The sequence below is a fragment of the Mustela lutreola genome, chromosome 4 (assembly GCF_030435805.1).
Source record: "Mustela lutreola isolate mMusLut2 chromosome 4, mMusLut2.pri, whole genome shotgun sequence".
NCBI lineage: Eukaryota > Metazoa > Chordata > Mammalia > Carnivora > Mustelidae > Mustela > Mustela lutreola.
Genome location: NC_081293.1, coordinates 133,305,108 through 133,329,041, shown reverse-complemented (window position 1 = coordinate 133,329,041; position 23,934 = coordinate 133,305,108). Strand labels below are relative to the sequence as shown.

At 39.0% G+C, this 23,934-nt stretch overlaps 2 protein-coding genes across 12 annotated transcripts in view; both read right to left on the bottom strand.

The window, feature by feature from the left end:
• The window catches only part of PPP1R9A (protein phosphatase 1 regulatory subunit 9A), a 304,701-nt gene that overhangs the window by 173,627 nt on the left and 107,140 nt on the right, over nt 1–23,934 (bottom strand). The gene's annotated exons all lie outside the window — the stretch shown is intronic.
• LOC131829398 (SH3 domain-binding glutamic acid-rich-like protein 3) lies at nt 12,682–13,182 on the bottom strand. Its single transcript, XM_059171163.1, has one exon. The coding sequence runs from the start codon at nt 13,115–13,117 to the stop codon at nt 12,836–12,838; it is 282 nt and encodes a 93-aa protein (XP_059027146.1). The 5' UTR covers nt 13,118–13,182; the 3' UTR covers nt 12,682–12,835.

Below are 23,934 nucleotides of genomic sequence, written 5' to 3'. Positions count from 1 at the left end.
ACAATTCCAAACCATTGATATAGTTTTCTTCCCCCCAAAATGTTCCAAGTTCTTTTTTTAATCTCTGATGTTTTGGAATTTCACAATGATATGCCTTATTGAAACTTTTTTCTATAGTGCACTTAAAAAAACCTTTCTGTCTCGGGGCACCTGCGTGGCTCAGTGGGTTGGGGCCTCTGCCATTGGCTCAGATCATGGTCCCAGGGTCCTGGGATCGAGCCCCACGTCGGGCTCTCTGCTCTGCAGGGAGCCTGCTTCCTCCCCTCTCTCTGCCTGCCTCTCTCTGCCTACTTGTGACCTCTGTCTGTCGAATAAATGAATAAAATCTTTAAAAAACAAAAACAAAAAAATCTTTCTGTCTCAACATTCACATGTTTTAATTTTAGGACAATTTCCTTGTATTATTTATTTGCTAATTTCTCCTTCCATACCATTGTTCACTAATTTTCTGAACTCCTATTAGTTGGATGTTGGACCTCCTGGATTATCTTCCATTTTTTTCCCTCTTAGCTTCCATAATTTACTTCCTCCATTTTGAGGGAAGATTTCCTTAATGCTGTCTTGAAAAACTCATTGAATTTTGAAATATCCTCTACCATTTTTTTTTTGAGATTTTATTTATTTATTTGACAGCAATCACAAGTAAGCAGAGAGGCAGGCAGAGAGAGGAGGAAGTAGGCTCCCCACTGAGCAGAAAGCCCAATGTGGGGCTCGATCCCAGGCCCCTGGGATCACGACCTGAGCCGAAGGCAGAGGCTTCAACCCACTGAGCCACCCAGGTGCCCCTCCTCCACCATTTTTACTGTCCAAAAGCTCTTACTTGTACTCTTGAGTATTTATTAGAACACCTTATTCTTGTTCATAGATACAATGTCTTCTCTTATATTACTTATCATATTTTTAGATTATTTCCTTCTCCTTTCTGCATTATCTCCATTCTCTTCTACTGCCATTATTTGTTTATTGGTTTGTCTGATTATCTATCATTGATGTTTAGCTCTACATTTTTAAGACTGGTGACTTAAACAAGAGAAATTTATTTTCTTACAGTTCTGGGTACTAGAAGTTTAAGATTAAAGTGCTGGCTTGTCTGGTTCCTTCTGAAGCCTCTCTCCTTGGCTTATACACCTTCTATCTGTGTCTCACAAGATCTTTCCTCTGTTTGTGTGTGTTTGTGTGGGTGTACACATGTGTACACTTGGTATCTCTTTTGTGTCCAAATTTCCTATTATAAGAATACCAGTTAGATTAGGAATCAACATAATGGCCTCATTTTAACTTAATTACCTCTTTTAAAACACTTCATCTCTATATAGAGTCAAATTCTGTAGGGCACCTGGGTGGCTCAGTTGGTTAAGCATCTGCCTTTGGCTCAGGGCATGATCTCAGGGTCCTGGAATTGAATCCCACATTGGGCTTCCTGCTCAGTGGGGAGCCTGCTTCCCCCTCTCTCTCTACCCCTCCCCCTGCTTGTGCACACTCTTCTCTCTCTCAAATAATTAAAATCTTAAAAAAAGAGAGAGAGAGTCAAATTCTAAAATGCTGGGAGTTAAGGCTTCAACATATGAATTTGAGGGGAAGGGATACAATTTAGCCTATTCATAATATACTATTATTTAGTATATTTCCATAAAGTTGATTGAAATGTGATCTAAAGGTGGGTTAACAAAGTGAAAATCCAACTAATTGCCTGTTTCCAAATATCAGCTAGAATTGTCCTCTGAATTGGAAAGTTTCTCAGAGAAGAACCCTCCTCCCATTAGGAACATGAGGATGAGGGCAGGATTTGTAATCTTACTATTCAGTATGCACATATTTGGTTTTCCCCAAATTCTTTAGGTAGTAAGACTCTTTCTTTCTTCCTGAAAAGGAAGAGTAGAGAGTAAGTGGCTGGCTGTACTATTAGGGAGAAGATCTATTCCTCTTTCATACCCTCAAACAAATCTCCTGATCTGATGGCACTGAAAACTCCAGTCCCTAGAGGTACCTGGAGTCTTTCAGTTTCTGATATTCTCAATGGCTCATTTCTCTATGTGGGTCCAAGTTTCTGTCCGGTATCATGTTCCTTGTGTTTGAAGGACTTCTTTTAACACATTATACCACAGGTCTGCTGGTAATGAATCCTCACAGTTTTTACTTTTCTTAAAAAGTTTTTTTTTGCCTTTATTTTTGAAAGTTATTTTTAATGAGTATAGAATTTTAGATTGACAGGTTGTATTCTGTCCAATACTTTAAAAGATATACACTCTACTTTATACTTTTGCACAGTATCTGATGAAAGTTCTGCTGAAATTCTTAACTTTGTTGCTAGATCTGTCATTTATCATTTTTTCCACCTTCAATTTTTTTTCATTTACCCTTTGCCTAGGTGAATTTTCTTAATATTTATCCTACTTGGGAATGTCTGAGCTTCATAGAACCATAATTTAATTTATTTTGTTTATTTTGAAAATTCTGGCCATTATCTCTTCAAATATTTCTTCTTACTCTATACTCTCTTATTCTACAGTCCCATCACACAGACATTAGACTATTGGTATTATTCAAAAAGTCTTTGAAACCTTGCTCTCTATTTTATCCACTCTCTTTTTCTGTTTATTTTTGGGTGTGGGTAATTTCTACTAATCTAAGGTCAGGGTGACTGATTCTTCTCACTGAGTCAGGTCTCCAAATTAACCCATTGAAAGCATTCTTCATCTCCATTAATGTACTTCTAAGAAACTTCCTAGCATTGGCTGTGACTTCAACATCAAGGGAGCAACAGTATTAAGGTGTCTTTAAACAGAAATGCACACAGGATAAGTTATATACTGATTGACTGATGAAAATATTATGACCAGAGGCTTACAGGAACTATTTCCCCTAGGAGGAATAAATTCACTATTAACTAATACTGTTTGCAGCAACTTTACAGAACATAAGTACTACAAATAATAATAACAGACTTAACTTTAAAAAATAAAAGAAACTCTGTTGAATGTATAAAGTTAAACAATTTAAGAAGTTCAAGTTAAAGGGTGCCTGGGTGGCTCAGTGGGGTAAAGCCTCTGCCTTTGGCTCAGGTCACGATCCCAGGGTCCTCGGGCTCTCTGCTCAGCTAATCCCAGAGTCCTGGGATAGAGCCTGCATCGGGCTCTCTGCTCAACAGGGAGCCTCCTCCCCCCGCCCGCCTGCCTCTCTGCCTACTTGTGATCTCTGTCTATCCAATAAATAAATAAAATCTTTAAAAAAAAAAAAAAGAAGAAGAAGTCCAAGTTAACTATTACCAAGATAAGTAGATCGCAAGAGTCCTCCTTTTTATACAAAATTTTGTAATGCCCTCTTGACTTCCTTGAAATGAACACACATGATAAACACTACCCCACATATAATTTCAAAATAAATATTATGTCTAATTAAAAAGGAAAAATTAGAATATAATTATAATGAATAATATATTTTATTATAAATATTCATCTAACTCAATTACACTAGAAGACAACTCTCCAGAAGTTTCCACAACTCCTCTGATAACAACCATCTGTTTATTCATTTGGCTCCTTTGTAGTGTTTTGTTTTGTTTTTTTGAGAGAGAGAGTGTGTGCATGCACGTGAAGGGAGGGGCAAAGGAAGAAGATGGAGAAGAGAATCTTAAGCAGACTCCATGCTCAGCATAGAGCCTGACTCAGGGCTCTAACTCAGGACCCTGAGATCATGACCTGAGCCAAAAGCAAGAGTCAGATGCTTAACCAACTGTGCTACCCAGGTGCCCCTCCATTACAGTTTTTATGAAAATCATGATTGTAGTGTCTATGGTAGGCCCAAGTAACTTTGAATATGCAATTTTATCACAACCAAACCTTATATACACATGAGACTTTGTTGTAAATCAGCAAATACAGGCAAAATGCACCTTTAAATAAGTGAGGCATATATTTCAAGGTTGTATAAAATTAGTCTATGAAATGAAACCTTCTTAGAATAAAAAATGGAACTGCTTTCTCTTTCATCAAAATATTCTACTAGTGACATTTATCCCAATCACTTCCTAGAGGCCTCTTAAGGTCACAATCCACTGGATTTCTACTATGAAACCTCACTGACACTACTCAGAATAGACGTTTCCAAGGCTTAGATAAATAGTTCTGCTTTTTCTCACATTAGACTTTCAACTCTGCTTCATCATAACGACACTCTCTATTTGACCACTCAGTTTGCAATGGAAGTTTATTTTAACAATATTTGCAAGACTGCAGCTGCAGCCCGGCAGTCCCCCATCTGCCTTCGAACACCCACAGCCGCCACTGCTACCAAGCAACACTCCCCCTTTCATAAATGGAGAAACACAGATATAAGTGCTCTGTGACAGCAAAGCCTGTTGTGGATACTTTTCTTTAAGACATTTAGCAGCTCCGATAGAAGCAAAAAAAAAAAAAAAAAAAAAAAAAATGAAAGAAAGAAAAATGCAGGGGGATGTATAGTTTTATAATTATACTACAACAATTATAACTCAAAGTGGGGTGGGGGAGAAACCTCACCCACCTATAAGCTGAACTGCTTCTATTGTAGGAACAAGAAGGACCTGCAAAGGACATTTCTGGTCTCTTTCACACCAACACAGAGGAGATGGGGAAGTTGGGTTCCTCAATTCCCTTCTCACACCCTCTCAGATGTTTACTGTCATGTGCTTTTCATAAAAACAAAGGGTAAGAGAATTTGAGTCTTTTAAGAGACTTGAAAAGGTTTTTGAATCTGTACAATAACAAACTTAGATAGGATGCTCCACTCACCATAAAAAATCACCCAATTCATTCCCCCAACTCCAAGCACCTTGGTCAGCTGTGCAAAGGAGTATCTCTTCTGTCTTCAAGACATACATAACTGCCCCTGTTGATTTCCTTGAGAATTTTCTTCTCAAAAGAAAATGAGAACCAAAACAAGTATCAGAGAATGCAAGCTAATGAAATTCTCTTTGGTTAACTGCCTTGGCGGTTAAACATGAAAAGAATCTGGGACCCTAGTATAGTATATTTTCATGGTAATTCAGGTTTGCTTATCAAAGTATTTTTTAAAGAATTTTTATTTCTTTATTTAACAGAGAGAGAGTGAGAGGAGAACACATGCAAGCATAGTAGCAGGTAGAGGAAGAGGAAGAAGCAGGCTCCCCACTAAGCATGGAGCCAGATGTGGGGCTCAATCCCAGGACCCTAGGATCGTGACCTGAGCTGAAGACAGATGCTTAACAACTGAGCCAACCAGGCACCCCTCATGAAGGTATCTAATCAAATTCTATATTCACTAGCCTAGTATGTCACCGATTTTATTTTAAGGTATATTACAAGACATTTTCAGGTACCTTGCTCCATGTTAATAAAGTTTTACTGTCTCAGGGCACCTGGGTGGCTCAGTCATAAAGCATCTGCCATCAGCTCAGGTCATGATCCCTGAGTCCCCGGATCGAGCCCCACGTGGGGCTCCCTGCTCAGCAGGGAGCCTGTTTCTCCCTCTCCCCCTGCTTCTGTTCCCACTCTTTGTGTGTTGCTCTCTGTCAAATAAATAAAATCTTTCAAAAGTAAGGTAAGTAAATAAATAAGTAAAGTTTTATTGTCTCTTGGTTAACGGTGACATTGCTCTGGATCATGTTGCTTATTAATAAAGAAAGCCATCACTTATTAAACACCATTCAAAGAATAATGACAACTTGCATTTTTTAAGGTCTGTTGCATTTTTTAAATACTTTATCATGTAAGTGACAGCTTTCCAAACTGCAGTTATTAGCGCAACACCTACCAAATTTTTGCCTATCCACTAAGTATTTTTATAGATGTTTCATATGTATTTAAAACATCCTGGAGATTTCCACAGAGAACATCCCCCTGGTGGCATTGTGTTAAACGTAGCACAATGGCAAGAAGGCAAAGAAGGCCAGAAAATTGCAGGAGTTTTGTTTCTCCAGGTGTTTTCGTTGTCTCGACCTGGAACTCACATTAAAAGGTAATTTTTTTTTTTTAATTTCATGCTATTACAGGATTCAGTTGTAATAAATTTTTATCTCAGCATACATAACATACTTAAAGCAGGAGGTAAAATTTCTTTTTTTTTCTTTTTTTTTTTTTTTTTAAGATAAGCTCTATACCCAACATGGGGCTTGAACTTATGACCCCAAGATCAAGAACTGCATGCTCTACTGACTGAGCCAGCCAGGTCTTTCCCAGGAGGTAAAAGTTCTATCTATGTACCTGATCACCACTCCATATCCCAGCCACTAGTATTGGCTCCCAACCTTCCAGGCTCAATTCTCCCATAAACTAGGAATACCTGCTCGTCAACCACTGTACATTAATGGTCTGAGATATGCTAGGGTTAGCAGACATTTATACTCACTAAGGCCTCAGGTGGAGAGCAGACGGTATGTATGAGTGTGCTGCCACATGGTACATGTGTAGTTTGTTAAAGTCAAAGCTAAATTGGAATATGAACCCCCTACAGCCAATCTGGGCAACTGATCCAATAAAGTCTGAGTGGGGTAAACTTGTCAGCTTTCCGAGGGGGCAAAACCACACTCCAATGATGCCAGCATCTAAATCTAATTATAACTTGTAGGGAAAGTCTGAGCGCTTCTGACCTTGTCTCTTTAACTGTGGTACATAATAAACCAAGAATGCGTGATTCCACTATTTAATTTATGGGAACAATGGATCTATCTCAGTTTACAATTCTACTTAGGAAAGACCTTCTCATTAGACAGTGGTGAAGGGGGCATGACCTGGGTGATAATGCACCATGGCCACTTCATCTTTCTTTTACATATCTGGTCATTATTAGTTAGCATCCAAGTTCAAGTCTAATGTGTCTCTTAATCTCTGTTCCATAAGGTCAATTATGTAAATCTCCAACTCTGCCCCTCCTTGCCAAACTGCACTGCTGCCTCGAACTCCCACTGCGGAGTAGGAGGTGTCTCTTGTGGGGCCTTCAGCCTACCCAGGACACATTATTTGTCATATAATTGAGTGGTAACAACTCGGATACTTGGATTTCAGTTTCTCAAGTAAGCCTGGATCTGTAACAGGCTGGGCTTTAGCCCGATGAGTCCTGAAGTCACCACAGCACTTACAGAGCTGGTGTTTACAGGGCTGGCCAGACTCATACCCTCTACTATATGGGAGAACTGGAGATAGTAGTAGGCTTTAGAGAACCATCAATCTATATCCAGGGTTTTTTCCATTTCCAGGACCCTTTCCAACTTGTCTGCTGATCTCTCTCAGATTGTAGCTTTTCCTGCACCTTAACCCTTTCCAACATCAAAAGCAAACATCTCAGTCACACGTTGTTCAGAAACTCCTTGATGTTCCTGTATCCCCTTCCACTCTTGTAGGACATGAACCAAAGAGCTAAAAGGGAGTCTAGATCAGGATCTAAGGTCTCCACAATCTCAAGAAGATCCAGTGAACACTGGGAATGAAGGAAACCAAAGAAAATTCAAGTTCAAGTGCTGGAGTATTTGAGCTACAAAACTATTTTGTAGAGGCTACAAAATAATATTTGTGAGGGCTAAGACATCGTAGACATCGTAGAAATTTTTGTCCTTAAAACCCACACTTAATGTACACAAATTCAACCACACATTAATGGTTAACTGTTTATGTTCCAGGATTAACATATATATATATTTCTTTCTATAGAAAGATGAATTAATAAAATATAAACTTTAGTGCTCAGGCCACAGTCTATATGGGGACACATGCTTGGGCAGTTTAATCATAGTCACACAGCAGATTCAAGGCCCTCTCAATTCTGGGTTGAGAGCCTAGTACCCACTACACTACATTACTATTCTCTGGTATTTTAGAGAGAATGGGATTTTCATAAGGATTAAAAAGCAACAGTGAGGGGTGCCTGAATGTTTCTGTTAAGTGTCTGCCTTCGGCCCAGGTCACAATCCCAGAGCCCTGGGATCGAGCCCCACATTGGGCTCCCTATTCAGCGGAAGCCTGCTTCTCTCTCTCCCACTGCCCCTCCTCTCCACTAGAGTGTGTTCTCTCTTTCTCTTTCAAATAAATAAAATCTTTGAAAAAAGAAAGCCACTGTGATATCATATGGTATTTGTCTTTCCCTGTCTAATTTCACTTAGCATTATACCCTCTAGGGCATCCATGTGGAATTTAAGAAGCAAAGAAAGAAAAAAAGGGACAAACTAGCAGCAATGTCCACAATAGCCAAACTATGGAAAGAACCTAGATGTCCATCAACAGATGAATGGATCAAAAATACAGACTTTTAAATACACAGAACAACCTGGTGGTTGCTAGAGGGGAAGTGGGCGGGGGAGGAGGGTGAAATAGATGAAGGGGATTAAGAGGTACAAACTTCCAGTTACAAAATAAATAAGTCACAGAGATGACAAGTACAGGGAATACAGTCAGTAAGATGGTAACAACACTGGTTACAGACGGTGACTAAACCTATCACAATGAGCCCTGAGTAATGTATAGAACTGCTGAATCATTATGTTATACACCTGAAACTAATACAACCCGTATGTTAATTACACTTAAATTTTAAAAAGGTTATCACAGTAAGATTTCTCTGGCACCTTATAAAAGAACATGAAATGATAAGCAAAACATTGGTCAGAACGACTGTTTGTAAGGAGTGAGGTAAGTAAGAGGTAGGAGAAAGTTGGGATGACTGTGAGATGAATCCTAAAGACACCTTTTTATAAAATGTTGATTATTTTTAACCATGGAATACCACCTATAAAATTAAAGAAAAAGGGTAAAAAAAAGGTAGTAATTAGAAAGAAAATAAATATGAGATGACAGATGAATAACTGGAGTTTGAAAAATGCCTCTTTGATACGAGAACCTTCCATTCCTCCCCCCCATACTATCCCCCCCCCCATCTTCATCCCCCACCCCCCCATCGCCGCTCTGGTAAAACCAATTTTCTAATCCTCATTTTACTTGACCTCTTACTGCAGCTTCAACACACTTGACTATTCCCTCCTAGGACTGTCCACTTTGCCCTGTCATGCGGCCTTCCCTGTCTTCTTCCCAATTCTCTAGCAACTGCTTCACAATCTCACTTTCAAAAGACCCCCCCTCTCTAGGCAAAGGCTAAAGACTAGAATCCTGAGGGCTCTGAGAGAGGCCCTCTTCTCTCCTCAGTCCACACTCAGCCCTTGAGAAGTCTCATTTATAAGCCCCAACATATATATTGTTTGATATATATTGTTATCTTTTTTATAGGAAAAATATCTTTGCATTTTCTACCTTCCTCAGTGTAACACTATTTATCTAGTAATGGACCCATAAGTAGTCCAGTTAATTATGTTAATTTAACCTAAACTATTCTTCTTTATTATAAGCCAACTAAAAAGTCTAGCTGAAGACAAGACTTTGGAGAGTTACATATCCAGAAGAACAGAAAATCTTTTTTTGTTTCTTTATAAACAAATCCTTAGAGTTTCATTTAAGGTGACTTAAGAACAAAACTGTTGTCAATTATTTCCAGCACTTATTTACAGGACTACTTTGAGCTTACGAAGCCAGAATCTCTGGGTACATACTTGAAAATACGTGTATCCAAATGTTCTCCATAAATTTCTAGCACTCAGACAGGTTTATAACCATTGCTCTAGTATCTAATTGGCAAATATGGTCACTCCAATTATTCAGAACAAAGGTCTTTCCAATTCCTGATCTACCACCCATAATGAAAGTTCAAAATGAGAAGAAAAACGAAAGTGAAGCAAACTTAAGAACAACCGTTCAATATAATTAATTTCTCTTCAGTGCTACACTAAAAAGGTACAGGGAGAAAGAATCAAATGGATTTTGTCATAAAGAAAGTCATTCCAAGTAGAAAACTGGGTTAGTGGAAGACAGAAAAATGAGTAAAGATGAGGGTTATTAACAAATGAGCTCAGAGAAGATTAGAAAAAATAAAACATGATGTTGGTTTTCCAAGTTTCGGAGGTTGTGCAAGTTGTCTGTATTTATTTCTTTAATGTACCTAAAATTCATCTGCCAGTTCCTTATTGGGGAAAATGCCTCCAGTTCATGGAGCAAACCCAACTTAAACCCCTACCGTGACCATAATTTCTTATAAACCACCCTAGATAGGTAGAATAGTCCACATCTGTACCAAACGAGAAACCAACCACCAGTATTTGATGTTGCACTAAAGTAAGGTAGTTACTTACTAAGCTATAGCATTTTGGCCTCATGAATTATTCTATTACTATGGAGACAGTTTAAATTTTCCCCGTTTTGTTTGCTTTTCTGTATCCTTTGCTTTTCTCCATATCAAAAAAAAATCAAAATCAATTTCATACAACTACAGTTTGTGGCATATCTAAAACAGCTGTGGCTGAATGACGTAGTATTTGAAATTCCCCAAATTATGTGAGTGTAGAGACTGAATTTCTTGGAAACAAACAACAGCAGAAAGAAAGAAAAAAGAAAAAAAAAAAACTTCAGCATGAAAACCAAACATATTCCTTAATGAGGCTTTTGATGAGGTCATAAATTCCTCTTTTTCTTTTCTAAGTGAAGTCACCAAACAGTATGTGTCATGAAGAGAGAGAGAGATAAAAATTCAACATTTTTTTTCAAAAAGCTGTAAATCACATTAATAATTTAATCAATGCTTAGATGTAACTTGAGGTTGTCTCACAAAGGTTAGTGATGGTATGGCTGATTATTTTTAGAACTGTCCTGGCTGAATGTCCAAATATAAATTTTTCATTTAGATTTTGGCCTTTTCAAGAGTCAATAGTGTATAAATTCAATTTTTCTTAAAAGCGGTCGTTAAACCAAATACCTGCAAAAATACACTAGTTAAAATCAGTTTTAACCAGATCAGTGGTAAGTTTCATGAGGTGTAAATGCCATTAGCATTACTTCAGCCAAACTTAGCTACTGCCAGGCAACTTCTGGGAACATGGTAATATGATGCATGTAGTTTTCACGCACTGAAAAATGCAGCAAAATCATATGACGGGGCCGGGGTGGGGAGAAAAATCACAAGGCAAGAAAAACCTGGTATTTTGTAAAGCCATAAGCTCACCATGGTTAATAAGAATGCAACAGTTCATTAACCTCAGACCGCTGGAAACTCGAGAGTCTAAAGTCACCAGTATTAAAAAGCAAGGGAAAAAAAAACCTCTGCCATGCTGCTCAAAGTATTATGCTGAAATTATCTTGTTATGACTATAAACCAGTATGTTGGTTTGTTGTGGGGAAAGGCGAATACCACATAAATCCCAGGCTTATAAACTTGTTCCTAGCTAACAAATGACTGCAAGGTAATTAGCAAATTCCCTGAACTTCTGTCATTCTAATTTAATTGTTTAGATAAGAACATCTTGGGTCACTGAAGTTCTTCAGCACAGGAATTCATAGGTATGGAGTGTGCTGATGTTAAGAAAAAGTCAGTCATTAGGAAATATGAAACATATATGCAATCTTAAAAAGCATAAGTGAGAACTTAATATTGTGAATAGTACATGCAGGTGGAAAATAATGAGACACGGGTCTTGTTTCTGAATTTTTTATGCTGAAAACACATTTCTATACAGCAGTTAAATAACAACACAAGTTTCTGCATTAACCTTTATTAACAAGTTAATGCATTAACTGCATTAACCTTTCTTAGGTTACTTTGTATTGATTTTCGTAATTACTAATGAAAACATTTAGGGTATTATTCCTGGCATATGGTTGGTACTCAATAAATGGGAGTTAGAAGGGATGTACCATATCTACATAACAGGAAAAAAGCACAAGAAGTTTTTTAAGTGCGTTGTGATTAAATGTGGGGTGTGTTGTCAGGAAAGAACTTCCGGAGGATAAAGTGCTTGAACGGAAAGAGCATTTTATGTTTGAATGAGAAATTAGTGGCAAAACAAAATAAAACAAAACAAGCAAAAAAAAAAAAAACAAACAACCCACTGAAATTAGTATTAATATGAAACTCAGGAGATGGACATGAGCCAGAAATTAGCATGGAGAGTATGACCTTAGAAGACCCCAAAGGTCAGTCTTAGGAATGTGGATGTTTTCAAATAGGCTATGGAGATCATGGAAGGTTACCAGCAAACATCGTTTGTTAGGAAGATTAACCTGCCTTTGGTAAGTCGGACAGGGAAGAGAAAACAAACATGTTGAATGTTATCATAGTAATCTAGGAAAAAGTGATGAGGCACTAACATGGGGTATTAAGTAGTGGTAATAAAAACTGAAATTGGAGATGTTTCAAAGGAAGAATTAACAGAGCTCAGAGACTTAACTCCATGTCAAGAACAAAAGGGTGGGTACAGTTAAGAATTATGTCTAAGGTTTCTCGCCTGGAGGTCTTAACAGAAAAGGGGAAGTTGGAAAAGAGCAATACTTTAAGTGGCAGAGAAGTGGAAAATATATGGTTATACCTTCTAATTATAAAAGCCCTATAACAGTTTACACAGTCCTTTCTCAAACATTTATCTTTTTTTTTTTTTTTCAGTGGAATGGGACATTTAATTGTCTCTAGGGTGCTCCCAGGACAGGGAATGCGGGGCCTTTGGCAGAGCCCTGGCTAATGGAACCAGCAAAGGCACCCATCAGCTAGGGCCAGGCAGGGTGGCAGGCTCAGGGCCTGGCTGAGGACAGCCAGCACTTGGGCTGTTGCTTAAGACAATTTCTGAAACTAGTGGGTAAGGAATGTTGCCTTTGAACAGGGAGGGGAGGAGAAGGGGCTTGGGTTGGGGGGAAAGATTCCAAGGTCAGAAGGTTTTAGGATAACAGGGAGTTGGTCATAAGGTCCTTCATGGCCGGGCGGTGGCTGGGGGGCATGTGGTGACGGGAGTCCAGCGGGCTCAGGCCAGCTTCAGGAACTCCTGCAGTGTGTTTTGTTCCACAGCCTCCTCGAAGAGCTCATAGTCCCCACAGTACTGGTCCCCGTTGACAATCTGGGGTGGGGTGGCCTTGGGGTTGCCTGCCAGGGCTCGCATCTCATCCTGCAGAGCGTTGTCCTGGGAGATGTCCACTAGCTGGTACTGGATGCGCTTCCCATCCAGGATGCGGGTCACCTCGCTCTGCTGGGACTTGATTTCGCGGGAGCCGGTGACAGACGTGCTGTAGACGCGAAGGCCGCTCATGCTGCGGGTGGACGGGCAAGCCGACAGGCGGACGGACGGCTGTAGCGGGAGCTGCACGGCCTAAAGACCTCAAACATTTATCTTATACTACTTATGGTGAGGTGGGCAACACAGTTATAATCCCACTTGACAGATGTGGGAACTGAGGTTCAGAAAGGGAAGGACAGTCAGTGAAAGCTTAAGTAATCCAAGGAAATGGTCCCATCTGTCTCCTATACCAAGGTGCTTTTCCCCAAAATAACTCTGTTTCAATGTCATGATACTTAATTCGTCAGGAGTCAATCAGTTAAGTTACAATAAATCAACTTGCTTTTACTTATTCAACAAATATATTTGAAGCTCACATACCAGGCAATGTCCTAAGGGCAGGAAGCATGGTAATGAACGAGACAAAGATAGTACCTACTGTTTATTTTGTGGGAAAAAACAAACAAGTAAGTGAATGAATACACATACAAAATTCCAGGTAGTGTGAAGTGCTATGGGGAACAAAGGCTGGTGTGCTGGGAAAAAGGGCAACTTTAGACAGACCGGGAAGCCCTCACTAATGTGCCAAGACCGGAATAACACAGTATTAATTAACCGTGTGAGATTCTGGGGGCAGATTGTTTCAGGAAGAAAAAGAGATAGCATAAAGGCTCCAAGACAAGTACAGAGATGAGGAAATAAAGGTCCGTGTGGAGTGTGGCGGAAAGTGGCAGATGAGGTGGGAGGGACATACGGGGACCAGGTACGAGGGAGCAGGACCTTGGAGTTCAGGTAACCATATGTTTTAACTCACCCAGGACAGGATTAGGTATTCCTGGTTCTTCAGGTACAATTAGTAACAGAACTTCCTTTCTCTCTCAGAGTTCTGATTTTGATGATACAAGGTCACCCTGGTTCCAGGCAACGCATGGTAGACTTAGAATTAATTCCAAATATAATGGGAAACCACTGGAGGAAGCTGTAATCTAAAACCTAATCTAAAATGATCAATGTATGCAGGGCGCCTGGGAGGCTCAGTGGGTTAAAATGATCAATGTATGCATTCCAAAATGCCATGGTTCCAGAGTTATCCAACATAAGCTTTCTATATACGTTTATTACAGCTGTTTTAAAAATTCTCTCTACCAGATTTATTTTGGGGGGCTAAACATAGTTTTGTGATTGCTCTTCAAATCTTTCCTAACTTCAAAATACCTAGATAAGTTGAACTCTCTGTATTTCTAGAGAGCAGGCTATGAGGTATTTTGTTATGGGGCTTTCCAAAGCAATATGGTTCCACATCGCCATGCTACAGCCTTCTGAAGGTTGGCAAAAGCAGCAGAAATCTAAATGAGGAAAGATCCTATGGCCTACACTTACTACAGACCACCACACAGAACAATGTGGCCCGGGGCTCCCAAAAAGATTCTGACTGAGCCGTCATCTTCTCTTCAGCTTCTGCAATCCAAGCTGGGAAGAGCTCTTCCCTCTCTTTCCCACCAGAGTTTAAAAATAAAGTCACAAGTAAAATAAGACTTTCCATGCAGTTGTCAATATTGTTTGATCTTAGATATTTATCTAATATTTTTATGGTTTTGGTCTTGAGAAATTTAAAATTGTATTGAATTTTGCTGTAGTATTTCTTTCATGTACACAAAGGAGAGTTTCCCGGGGCCAGATGTATTGGGAGAACAATGCAAATATAGTTCCTTCGTGTGAGGTCCAGGTTCCAGTTACTCTGCTCCCAATTCCCTCTGCAAACACATACCAGACCTCTTGATAACAGCCATGACCCATTTCTATTACCTTCCCTCAGATACGATTTGTGAAAATGTGAATCATTTTGTTTATTCTTCTTTCAGCAATAAGATTCTCATATCCATCTCAACACAAAGAAACGCAAACACTGAAAAACATCCTAACGGCAGCATGAGGATAAAGAGGAAGAGTCCCAACAAACTTACTAAAAAACAATGATATAGCTTCTAGGAAGGTAGTATGTTTTATCAAGCATGGAAATTGCACTGAAGGTTTAGTCGATAACGACTTGACAGAGGAGGTGACCAGAGGCAAGCCGGCTTTTGTACTTTCCTGCAGTAGAAACGACGAGAGCATGACAGAGCAGGAGCCATGACAAAAGACAGGAGCAGAGGAAAAAGAAATACTGCAGAGTCAGAACTGATGGCACATGGCAACTGACTGGACACAGAAGCGAGAGAAGAGGACAATTTAAAACAACCCTAAGACTGTTGCCCTGAGTTCCTGACTGTTGATTGATGCCAATGACTAAAATTGGGAAGGCAGAAGGAAAATTAGGCTCTGGAGAGAAGTTGCACTGACAGGCCACCCACGGGGAGATATCCAGTGGGAAGAGTCTAATTTAATGACTTAATATTATATGATTCTATGACATAAAGGCTGAAATTTGTCCAGCTCTTCACCTGCTTCTAAGATCCTCAGACTGAGAATCAAAGGACAAAAGCCACACTAGCAAACTGTATACAACATAATACTGTCAAAATATAGGTGGGAGAAACATGGATGCGAGATCCCATGAGTATTATGTAATGACACTAATGCTGTAAACATCTAAACATTTCTGCGCGGGTCCAAGAATGAGGACTTTCACTTCGGTCTGGGCATTATACTGCCTTAAGTATATTACAATAAACAAAGAACAAGAAAGAAAAATATATATATAATAGTTGAAATACAAATTCCTTGGTACATTCTTCAGTGGCCTGCTATGCTTTAGCAAGGCAGCAGAGTTCCATGATTTTCAGGAAAAGATATTTACTCACTTTAATATCTCTAATTTGGCTATTTATCAAATAACTCAAACACATTAAACCATCTCCCATTGTCTTGAGCAAAGAAAGAAACATAAGCTCACTGTATTTTATTAAAGGAGTAGTGTAACAAAGAGGCTTATTTAATAAAATTTTATTAAATTTATTTAATAAAAATGAATTCCTTAATAATAACCCCCCATCACCACCAAATAACGTATTCTGACATATTTCCCCCAAAAATTCTTATGAATACTGCTAATTCTGCTAATGCCAACTCAGGCACATAAAACAAAGAAAATTAAAACTTACTGCAAAGTTTTAGAAATGCTGCTACCTATGAAAGGCTCGTGCAGAATTTTCAGAAACCTTAAACAGCATCATTTTTTAGAAAAAAGTTTTATTAAAGCTTTGTAAACTACTATCACTTTGAGTCAGTCACAAATGTTTAATTTTTGATCATTCAAAAAGGATTTGACTTCTTTCAAGCAAAAAGAATTGGAGTCAGTAAGATGACACAGACTAGAATCACACTTCAATTGCTCCGAGATAATAAATGAAAATCCTTTAATGAAAATAAGAAGTCAGAAAGGACCCATGTCAAAAGCAGCTGGTCACCATAGTAATACCTGAAAAACTTTTGTTCTAAAAGGGAAGTCAATACACAAGGGTTTTAGGAAAGATTACATTCTGACCATGAGGTAAGGACAGGCAGGATAAACTCTCTAAGTAGTTTTCTAGGAGATGCTCAATGGAGTTCCTTCTCTCACTGTGTCTCTCTCTGTCAAGTAAATAAATAAAATCTTAAAAAAAAAAAAAAAAAAAACATTATGCACAGAGTTGACAATATCACTCAGTTAAACATGTGACTAACAGAAAGGAGACCAAACCGAAGAGCCATTTTCACCAAAGACTCGAACTTTTTTTTTTTCCGACAGTGACAGCCTTGCGAGAGGTTACATGTTCTCCTCAAAACCTGGAATCCAACAGCAAGATTCTGGACATTCATCCAGGTGATTTTGTTGCTGTTGACATGCACCCATCATACAATAGTGGATGCTCTTTTCGCAGCAGCTGAAAGGGGACGCAATGACCAAAATGCTTCTGTGAATTTGGTAACTGTATAAATGAAATCACACTTCATTGAACAGGATTGTTTCTATATCGCCTTGGAAAACAGCAATACATATGTGAGTCATATATTATTAATTAAACCTACAGTCAATGCTGGGTTTGCAGAACTCTTGAAATTGCCTGACACACATTTACAAGTTTGGAATCACTGGTAAAGCTTATCCCAGAGGTTTTCTTCAAAAGATGATAGTAAATTGGCTGCTATAATAATATTTCTATTATTGTACTTCTTACATACTTATTTATCTTTCACACCCAAGTTTCTCAAGTTAGCTCCCATTTTATCTTAAAATCCTATGAGTCGGGTGCCTGGGTGGCTCAGTGGGTTAAGCCGCTGACTTCGGCTCAGGTCATGATCTCAGGGTCCTAGGATCGAGTCCCACAACGGGCTCTCTGCTCAGCAGGGAGCCTGCTTCCTCCTCTCTCTCTCTGCCTGCCTCTATGCCTACTTGTGATCTCTCTCTGTCAAATAAATAAATAAAATCTTTTAAAAAATAAAAAAATTAAAAAATTAAAAATTAAAAATAAAATCCTTCGAATCATGTAAGTTTTTGAATGAACACTTTAAAAAAATGACAAACAAATGAATGAGTTCTAATATAAGAAGTCATAAAATAGATTTAATGGATGCTATTTTTTTAAGATTTTATTTATTTTTTTTTGACAGACAGTGAGAGAGGGAACACAAGAAGCGGGGAGAGTGGGGGAGGGAGAAGCAGGCTTCCTGCTGAGCAGGGAGCTGGATGCAAGGCTTGATCCCAGGACCCTGGGGATCATGACCTGAGCCAAAGGCAGACGCATAAGGACTGAGCTACTTAGGTGCCCCTGGATGCTAACTATTAAGGAGAGAAATGTTTCTGAATTTTTATCATCTTAGTCAATGAAAAACACACATCAATATTTGTACATACAACTGTTTTACGTTAGACTTTGTATACTATCATTTAATATACCTTTTTGTTTTATGTAAAATTAGATGTGGAATTAAAAGACAATGAGGTCTTCTTTCTACTTCAGTTGACAGCTGCTCCTTTCTAAAATAAGTATTCAATCTGGAAAAATGTAACTAAAATCCCATTTTAATTTGATCATACAAATAAAACTGTATTCCATCTATGGAAAAACAGGAAATATTTACTAACCAGCATGCTTTTACACTTACATTTTGTTATTTCCAGTTTGCCTATAGATTACTTTTTGTTAACCATCAAACGCCTTCTATACAGATTTCTAAATGGATTACATCCAACTGCCAAGGCCTAAAAGAATTAGCTGCCTCAACAGTATGTTTCCTTTAAATCTACACTTTATATCACAATACAAAAAGATAAAGAGGTCCCCAGTGAATCAACCTTTATAATTGGCGAAAGTTATACCAAAGCCAAAAAGAAAACGGAGAGTAGCTGAAACAACCTGGTAAGATGGGGGAAATTCTTCAAAATCTCCTTCAGTTTCAGCAAAGGTAGAACCTGAGAGAGAGTATACTCAGAATAGACCTTTTTGGCTCAACAAGAAAGTGGGCTAGAGCACTCAACTATATTCACAACAAAGCAGTATCAGAAACGTTCTTTACTGCGCATAAACAATGAGCTCATTCAAGCCAGTCACAAAAAAGATCCTGGAGAACTGAGGCAATTATGGCTCAAGGAGTGAATTGTTGAAAAGGAAAGGTAGGGGCACCTGGGTGGCTCAGTGGGTTAAGCCTCTGCCTTTGGCTCAGGTCATGATGTCAGGGTCCTGGGATCGAGCCCCGCATCGGGCTCTCCGCTGAGGAGGGAGCCTGCTTCCCCCTCTCTCTCTGCCTGCCTCTCTGCCTACTTGTGATCTCTATCAAATAAATAAAAATCTTTTAAAAAAAAAAAAAAAAGGAAAGGTATACAGTGAGTTGGAAAAATATAGTCAAAGATCACATCACTGAAGACTGAAACTATACTGATGGCACTGGATAACTGACATGATACACAACAACCAGTGTATATACACACTAGTTGTGATATATCACAACTAGTGTGTGTGTGTATATATATATATATATATATATATATATCACAACTAATGTATATATACACTGGTTTTTGTGTATCATGTCAGTGATATATATATATATGCTTTAAAACATTTGTTACAAAAAACTCACTTCATGATCCCTACTGATATAAGTTATTCATTTATACCATAGAAGTAAAGAACTATTTAAAAATAATGCAAAGAGATGGCATATTAACTTTAATCTTGGGCTGGGAACGACCAGAACTCCAGTGGGGGTATATGTGATGTAAGTCAGCCACTGCCGACAGTGGTGTGTGTCACATGGCACCTGGAGGGCTCTAACTGACCGTCCCCTCTCCACCTTCCTGAATCACTCCATTGTTGAAATCAACAAATCCAGGAGAGAGGGAAGCACCAAAACCAAAACACAAAAAGCTTTCAGTTACGAATATCACAATGCACTTGCACAATGCACTTGACTTGGGGGGTCAAAGATGGCTGCAGCTCATTGTTTCTCTGAGAAAGAATAAGGAACCCACTTGGTTATAAGCATTCAAAAATACTTCTGGAATTGCCAAGGTCAAGATCTGAATGTTTGCTCTTTATTTGAGGATGCGTAGGCTTTTATTTCTGGTCTAAAATTAAATGAGAGATGATAGACTGTTTACAAAAAAGCGATTTTGAACTGGCGGGGAAAAGGAGGAGGTGAGAAGATGGTAGCTCAGTAGCAGCAGCTGTCCTCATCAGCTGGAATCCATGGCAGAGAATCCCCGGGACTTAGTCCAACTATCACCCATGCAGGTCTCCATCTTTTCTCTCTGGAAAGTATCTTCTTGGAAAATGAACATAGTAAGGAAAAATTTTAATAGAAAAGAGAAAATTAAGTGCTCCCTATGATGCTCCAAATTCCAGTGTTATGATACAGTAGAGTCCAAAAGAGTACAGGCAATGCAAGGAGTCATCAGGTCATCTGCTTTTAGGAAGAAAATATCTGAAACATTTAATAGAAGTAATCCCTGATCTTAACGGTACTCAATGCTGAGAATTCTATAGCTTCCTTTAATAACCTGTTTCAGTGTTTAATAACCTTTAATTCAGAAATGATAGACTCTTCTCTGCTGCTGCTATTTAAAACCATTTTCTCCATTTCATTTTTGAAGAGATAAAGTGTAGTATGGGTCAATATAATAATCTTTCATATGCTTGAAGGAGTTAGTCATCTTGCCCAATTTTCTAAGGACAAAATAAAGCCCCAAGTGTTTTCAATTTTACTCGCAGGACCCATTTTCTCTTCTTTTCATCCTCGCTCTTAACCGAATCCACTCATACTCTGCTGCATCCTTTTCAACCAAATCTTCCACTAACAAAAACTGGATCAAGCTATATCAAACTCAAACAATGGAAAAGATTGCTAATAAATTATGTACTGTACAGCCCTTTATAGTCTTCAAGCCATTTTCATATTTATCTTCCTTTTTTAGACTCACCAGGACCTTTCAAACTGAGAACAGAAAATGGACATTATATGACTGACCTTTCAAGTGGTCCTGCAGGGGCTAAACGATCCTGTTTGTTTCTCTAAACTTCAACGACTTACATACCACTGAAGAAGCAGAAGGGGAAAGAGCGTGAGTGCCGATGAAGAGCGGTAATTTAGATGCAAGTGAAGGAATTCACTTCAGGCGGCCTCAGTCTCTGCAGAACACAGGAGATGAGAATGATGGATAAAGTGTGGCTTTCAGGACCGGAGGACGGAGCCAACAGTTCAGAGCAGCCACTGGGAGACAGTGACCGGATATTAACTAGGAACAACTAAAAAAGCAGTAACTGCCTCATTTCCCACTCCCTTAGCCTAAGGCTTCTTTTGGTGCGTCTCCTTGGCAGTCAAATTTTGAAGCACAGAGCCTCCAACGTGTTATTTTTCTTCTGAGATAAGTGGGATTTCAATGTTGGCCAAGCTAAAGAATGATCCACTAAATCTTACCTCGGACTAACTTCAAAGCCTAGAAAATTAGGGAACAGGCTTAGAAGTATTTAAGGCCAGAAGTGGAGAGAATCATTAAGACGAACGGTGGAAGTAGGAGTAGAAAACAAATGGCGTGGGGCAGCCTGTGGCAGGTAGAAAGTATAAAGTCCATGTTTTTAGAAAAGATTCTTCCACAGTTTACTATTAGAGGAGTAGCTTGCTTCAAGTTTTTCATTCATCTGCACTGTGTTCATGAATTACTGTCCAAAGTATTTTCACGTATAGGAAGCACAAGCAAGGTTATTTATTTAGTGGTGGGCGTCTGTTTTTTGTCAGCAGTTATTCAAGGCAGAAGGAAGTCTTACCACTCTGCCAGCATTATCCTAATGAGGCGCCACTAATTACCTCAGAGCATACACATACTTCCAGCGAAAGAGAACCCAAGGGGAATTCAAGTCTCTCTAGAATTCAATTTGAAATCCCATTCCCTTAAGTGATGGAAATACCACAAAGGAATACAATAATATAGTGTTAAAGAAAGTAGAGAAAAAAAAAGACTTAATTTAGCAGTCTCATTTTTAAGACACGTTACTGTGGCTACACGGTAGCAAGATTTCCACGTCTCTACTTAGGAAGGGAAAGCATTTTTAAAAATACGGTTCTAAGTTAGTGAAACTGATAGCAAATGGAATACCTAAAATATGTCTTAATGGAACATTTTTCAGCAGATATATACTTGTATGTGTACTGGAAATATAATCATTCCAAAATGAGAGTTATCAGCTAAAAGTCTGCAACTAGAATTTATTTCAACATGTGGATGATGCTAAAAGGATTGTATTTAGCAGCGTGATAGTTTCTTTTTCTCTTGATCATGAAAATAACATTAGACAATCTACTGACTATATTCACCATCAGTAAGAAGTTTTACTTTACATCAACACATCATGAGCTTCCCGTTATTGTGTACTTGTGAAAAAGATACGTTGTCCAGCCGGAGATGCTGAGATATGACACAACAACAGAGAAAACTGACATACTGCCAATGATCTAAAACTTCAATGCATCTCAGTATCAGGCTGATGCCCTCTGCTCTTCTAATGAAGCCCATCAGTTTCAAAAAGTAGTAACACAAGCAGCAATTTCAGGGTTTTAATCCAAAATTTCAGAAAGAGACCCATTCCACTGCCATAATATGTTTGTATCACATATTCCCTAAGCACTTTTTCTTCCTTCTCCACTCCTAATTCTGCATCTTCTGAGAAAGTCAACACTCCCGGTATAATCCCAGAGTAAGTGTGTAGCCATAGGCATACTTCATGTCCAACCAGACCGGAAGTCCGTGGGGGCAGGAAGGCTGCCTTTGGCTACCTATCTTCCCTGACAGCCAGGCAGGCCCAGAGGGATATGAGGACGCTCTCCGCACCTGTACGTGAGGGCTGGATAGAGTCTTCTGTTCCCTAGAGTGTACCACATGACTGGCCTTGCATTTTGCCCTCTAACTATAGAAAGGTCCTATGTAAAGAGTAATAATTTCCATTTGCAACACTCAGTGAGTGGCCAGTCTCTCAAGGTGACTCTCCAGCCTAGGTCCTGCAAGTCTCACCAAAAACAGTTTAAAGAAATCATGAATTTTTAAAGGATCATAACAAACTATAATTGGTATTTTTTTATATAAGTTCCTTCAGAATGATTTAGTACTCCCTTAAAGACATGACAGTTAATTATTGCCATTCTACTAAAGCAGGAGATTCCTAGTTACAAGAAATTGCCAATAAAACAACACTCAACGGGGGCACCTGGGTGACAGCCAACGGTTAAGCATCTGACTCCTTATCTAAAAATAAAGCTCAGGCTGTGATCTCAGGGTCAGGAGATCGAGTCCCCATGTGGGGTTCCACACTTAGGATGGAATCGCTTAAGACTCTCTCTGCCTCTTTCTCTCTCTCTCCCCCCCTCCCCACCCCAATTTCTCTCTCAAAAATATAAATCTTTAAAAAAAAAACAAAAACTCAATGAACCCTAGCTTTTGTGATAGGAACATTATCAAGTATACTTTCAGATGTTTGGATGACAACTGGATAAATGCACATATTTCAGGGAGGCTATAAAAGAACAGCACAAAAATTCTTAGGAAACAAAAACGCATTATTCTTCTCAAATTTGCCAAATAACCCTACATTTAAATTGTTAAGATGAAATATAACTACAAATGAAATAAAACTGAGCTCTCTGGAAGACTTTAACTTCTGCCAATGCAAGTTTCCAGAAACGTGGTTAAAATCTATTTTCTCCTGAGATTAAGAACGGAAAGGCTTTTCCTCCTATTTTTCTGCATGACAGTCTTTGCAGATTATAAACAGACACAAAGGCTCACTCCTAAAAATCTTGGAGAAGAAATCAGCATTTGGAGAATCATGTACTAATGTATGTCATGACCTCATACGCAGCTGGCCTATTCTCCATGCTCATTACTACCAAGATGACTTCAGTCATGCTTCTCCCTCCTGTTCCCGTTCCCAGAAGTTCACATTCTTCATTCAAGCTCAGCACTTCCCAAACTGTACTCCACAAAACATGACAGGCCCAAGAGACAGTCAATGGATATTTCCGTCAAATACGTTTGGAAAAGATTTCACGGGTTATCTCCTCTCAGGAATCAAAAATCGAAGTTTGTGGCAGAACACGAGGGTCTCTGAAAGGCCGAAGAGGAAGACTTGATTCTGTAGGTGACGCAAGAAGCACAGAAAAGACGAAGCAGGGGAGAGATGATTAATCTGTTTCATGGAGAATGTATAGGATGCTGGAAAGGTGGGATTGAGGAGAAGAAGGAGAGGTCTGCAATGTCATCGTGACAGATATGCCAGGACTGAAACAGAAACAGAGACATGAACGGAAACAGAGAACAAAAAGTGTCTTATGAGAAAATTGGACAGCATGAGAACAGGGGTAGAGATAAGAAGGTTCACTGT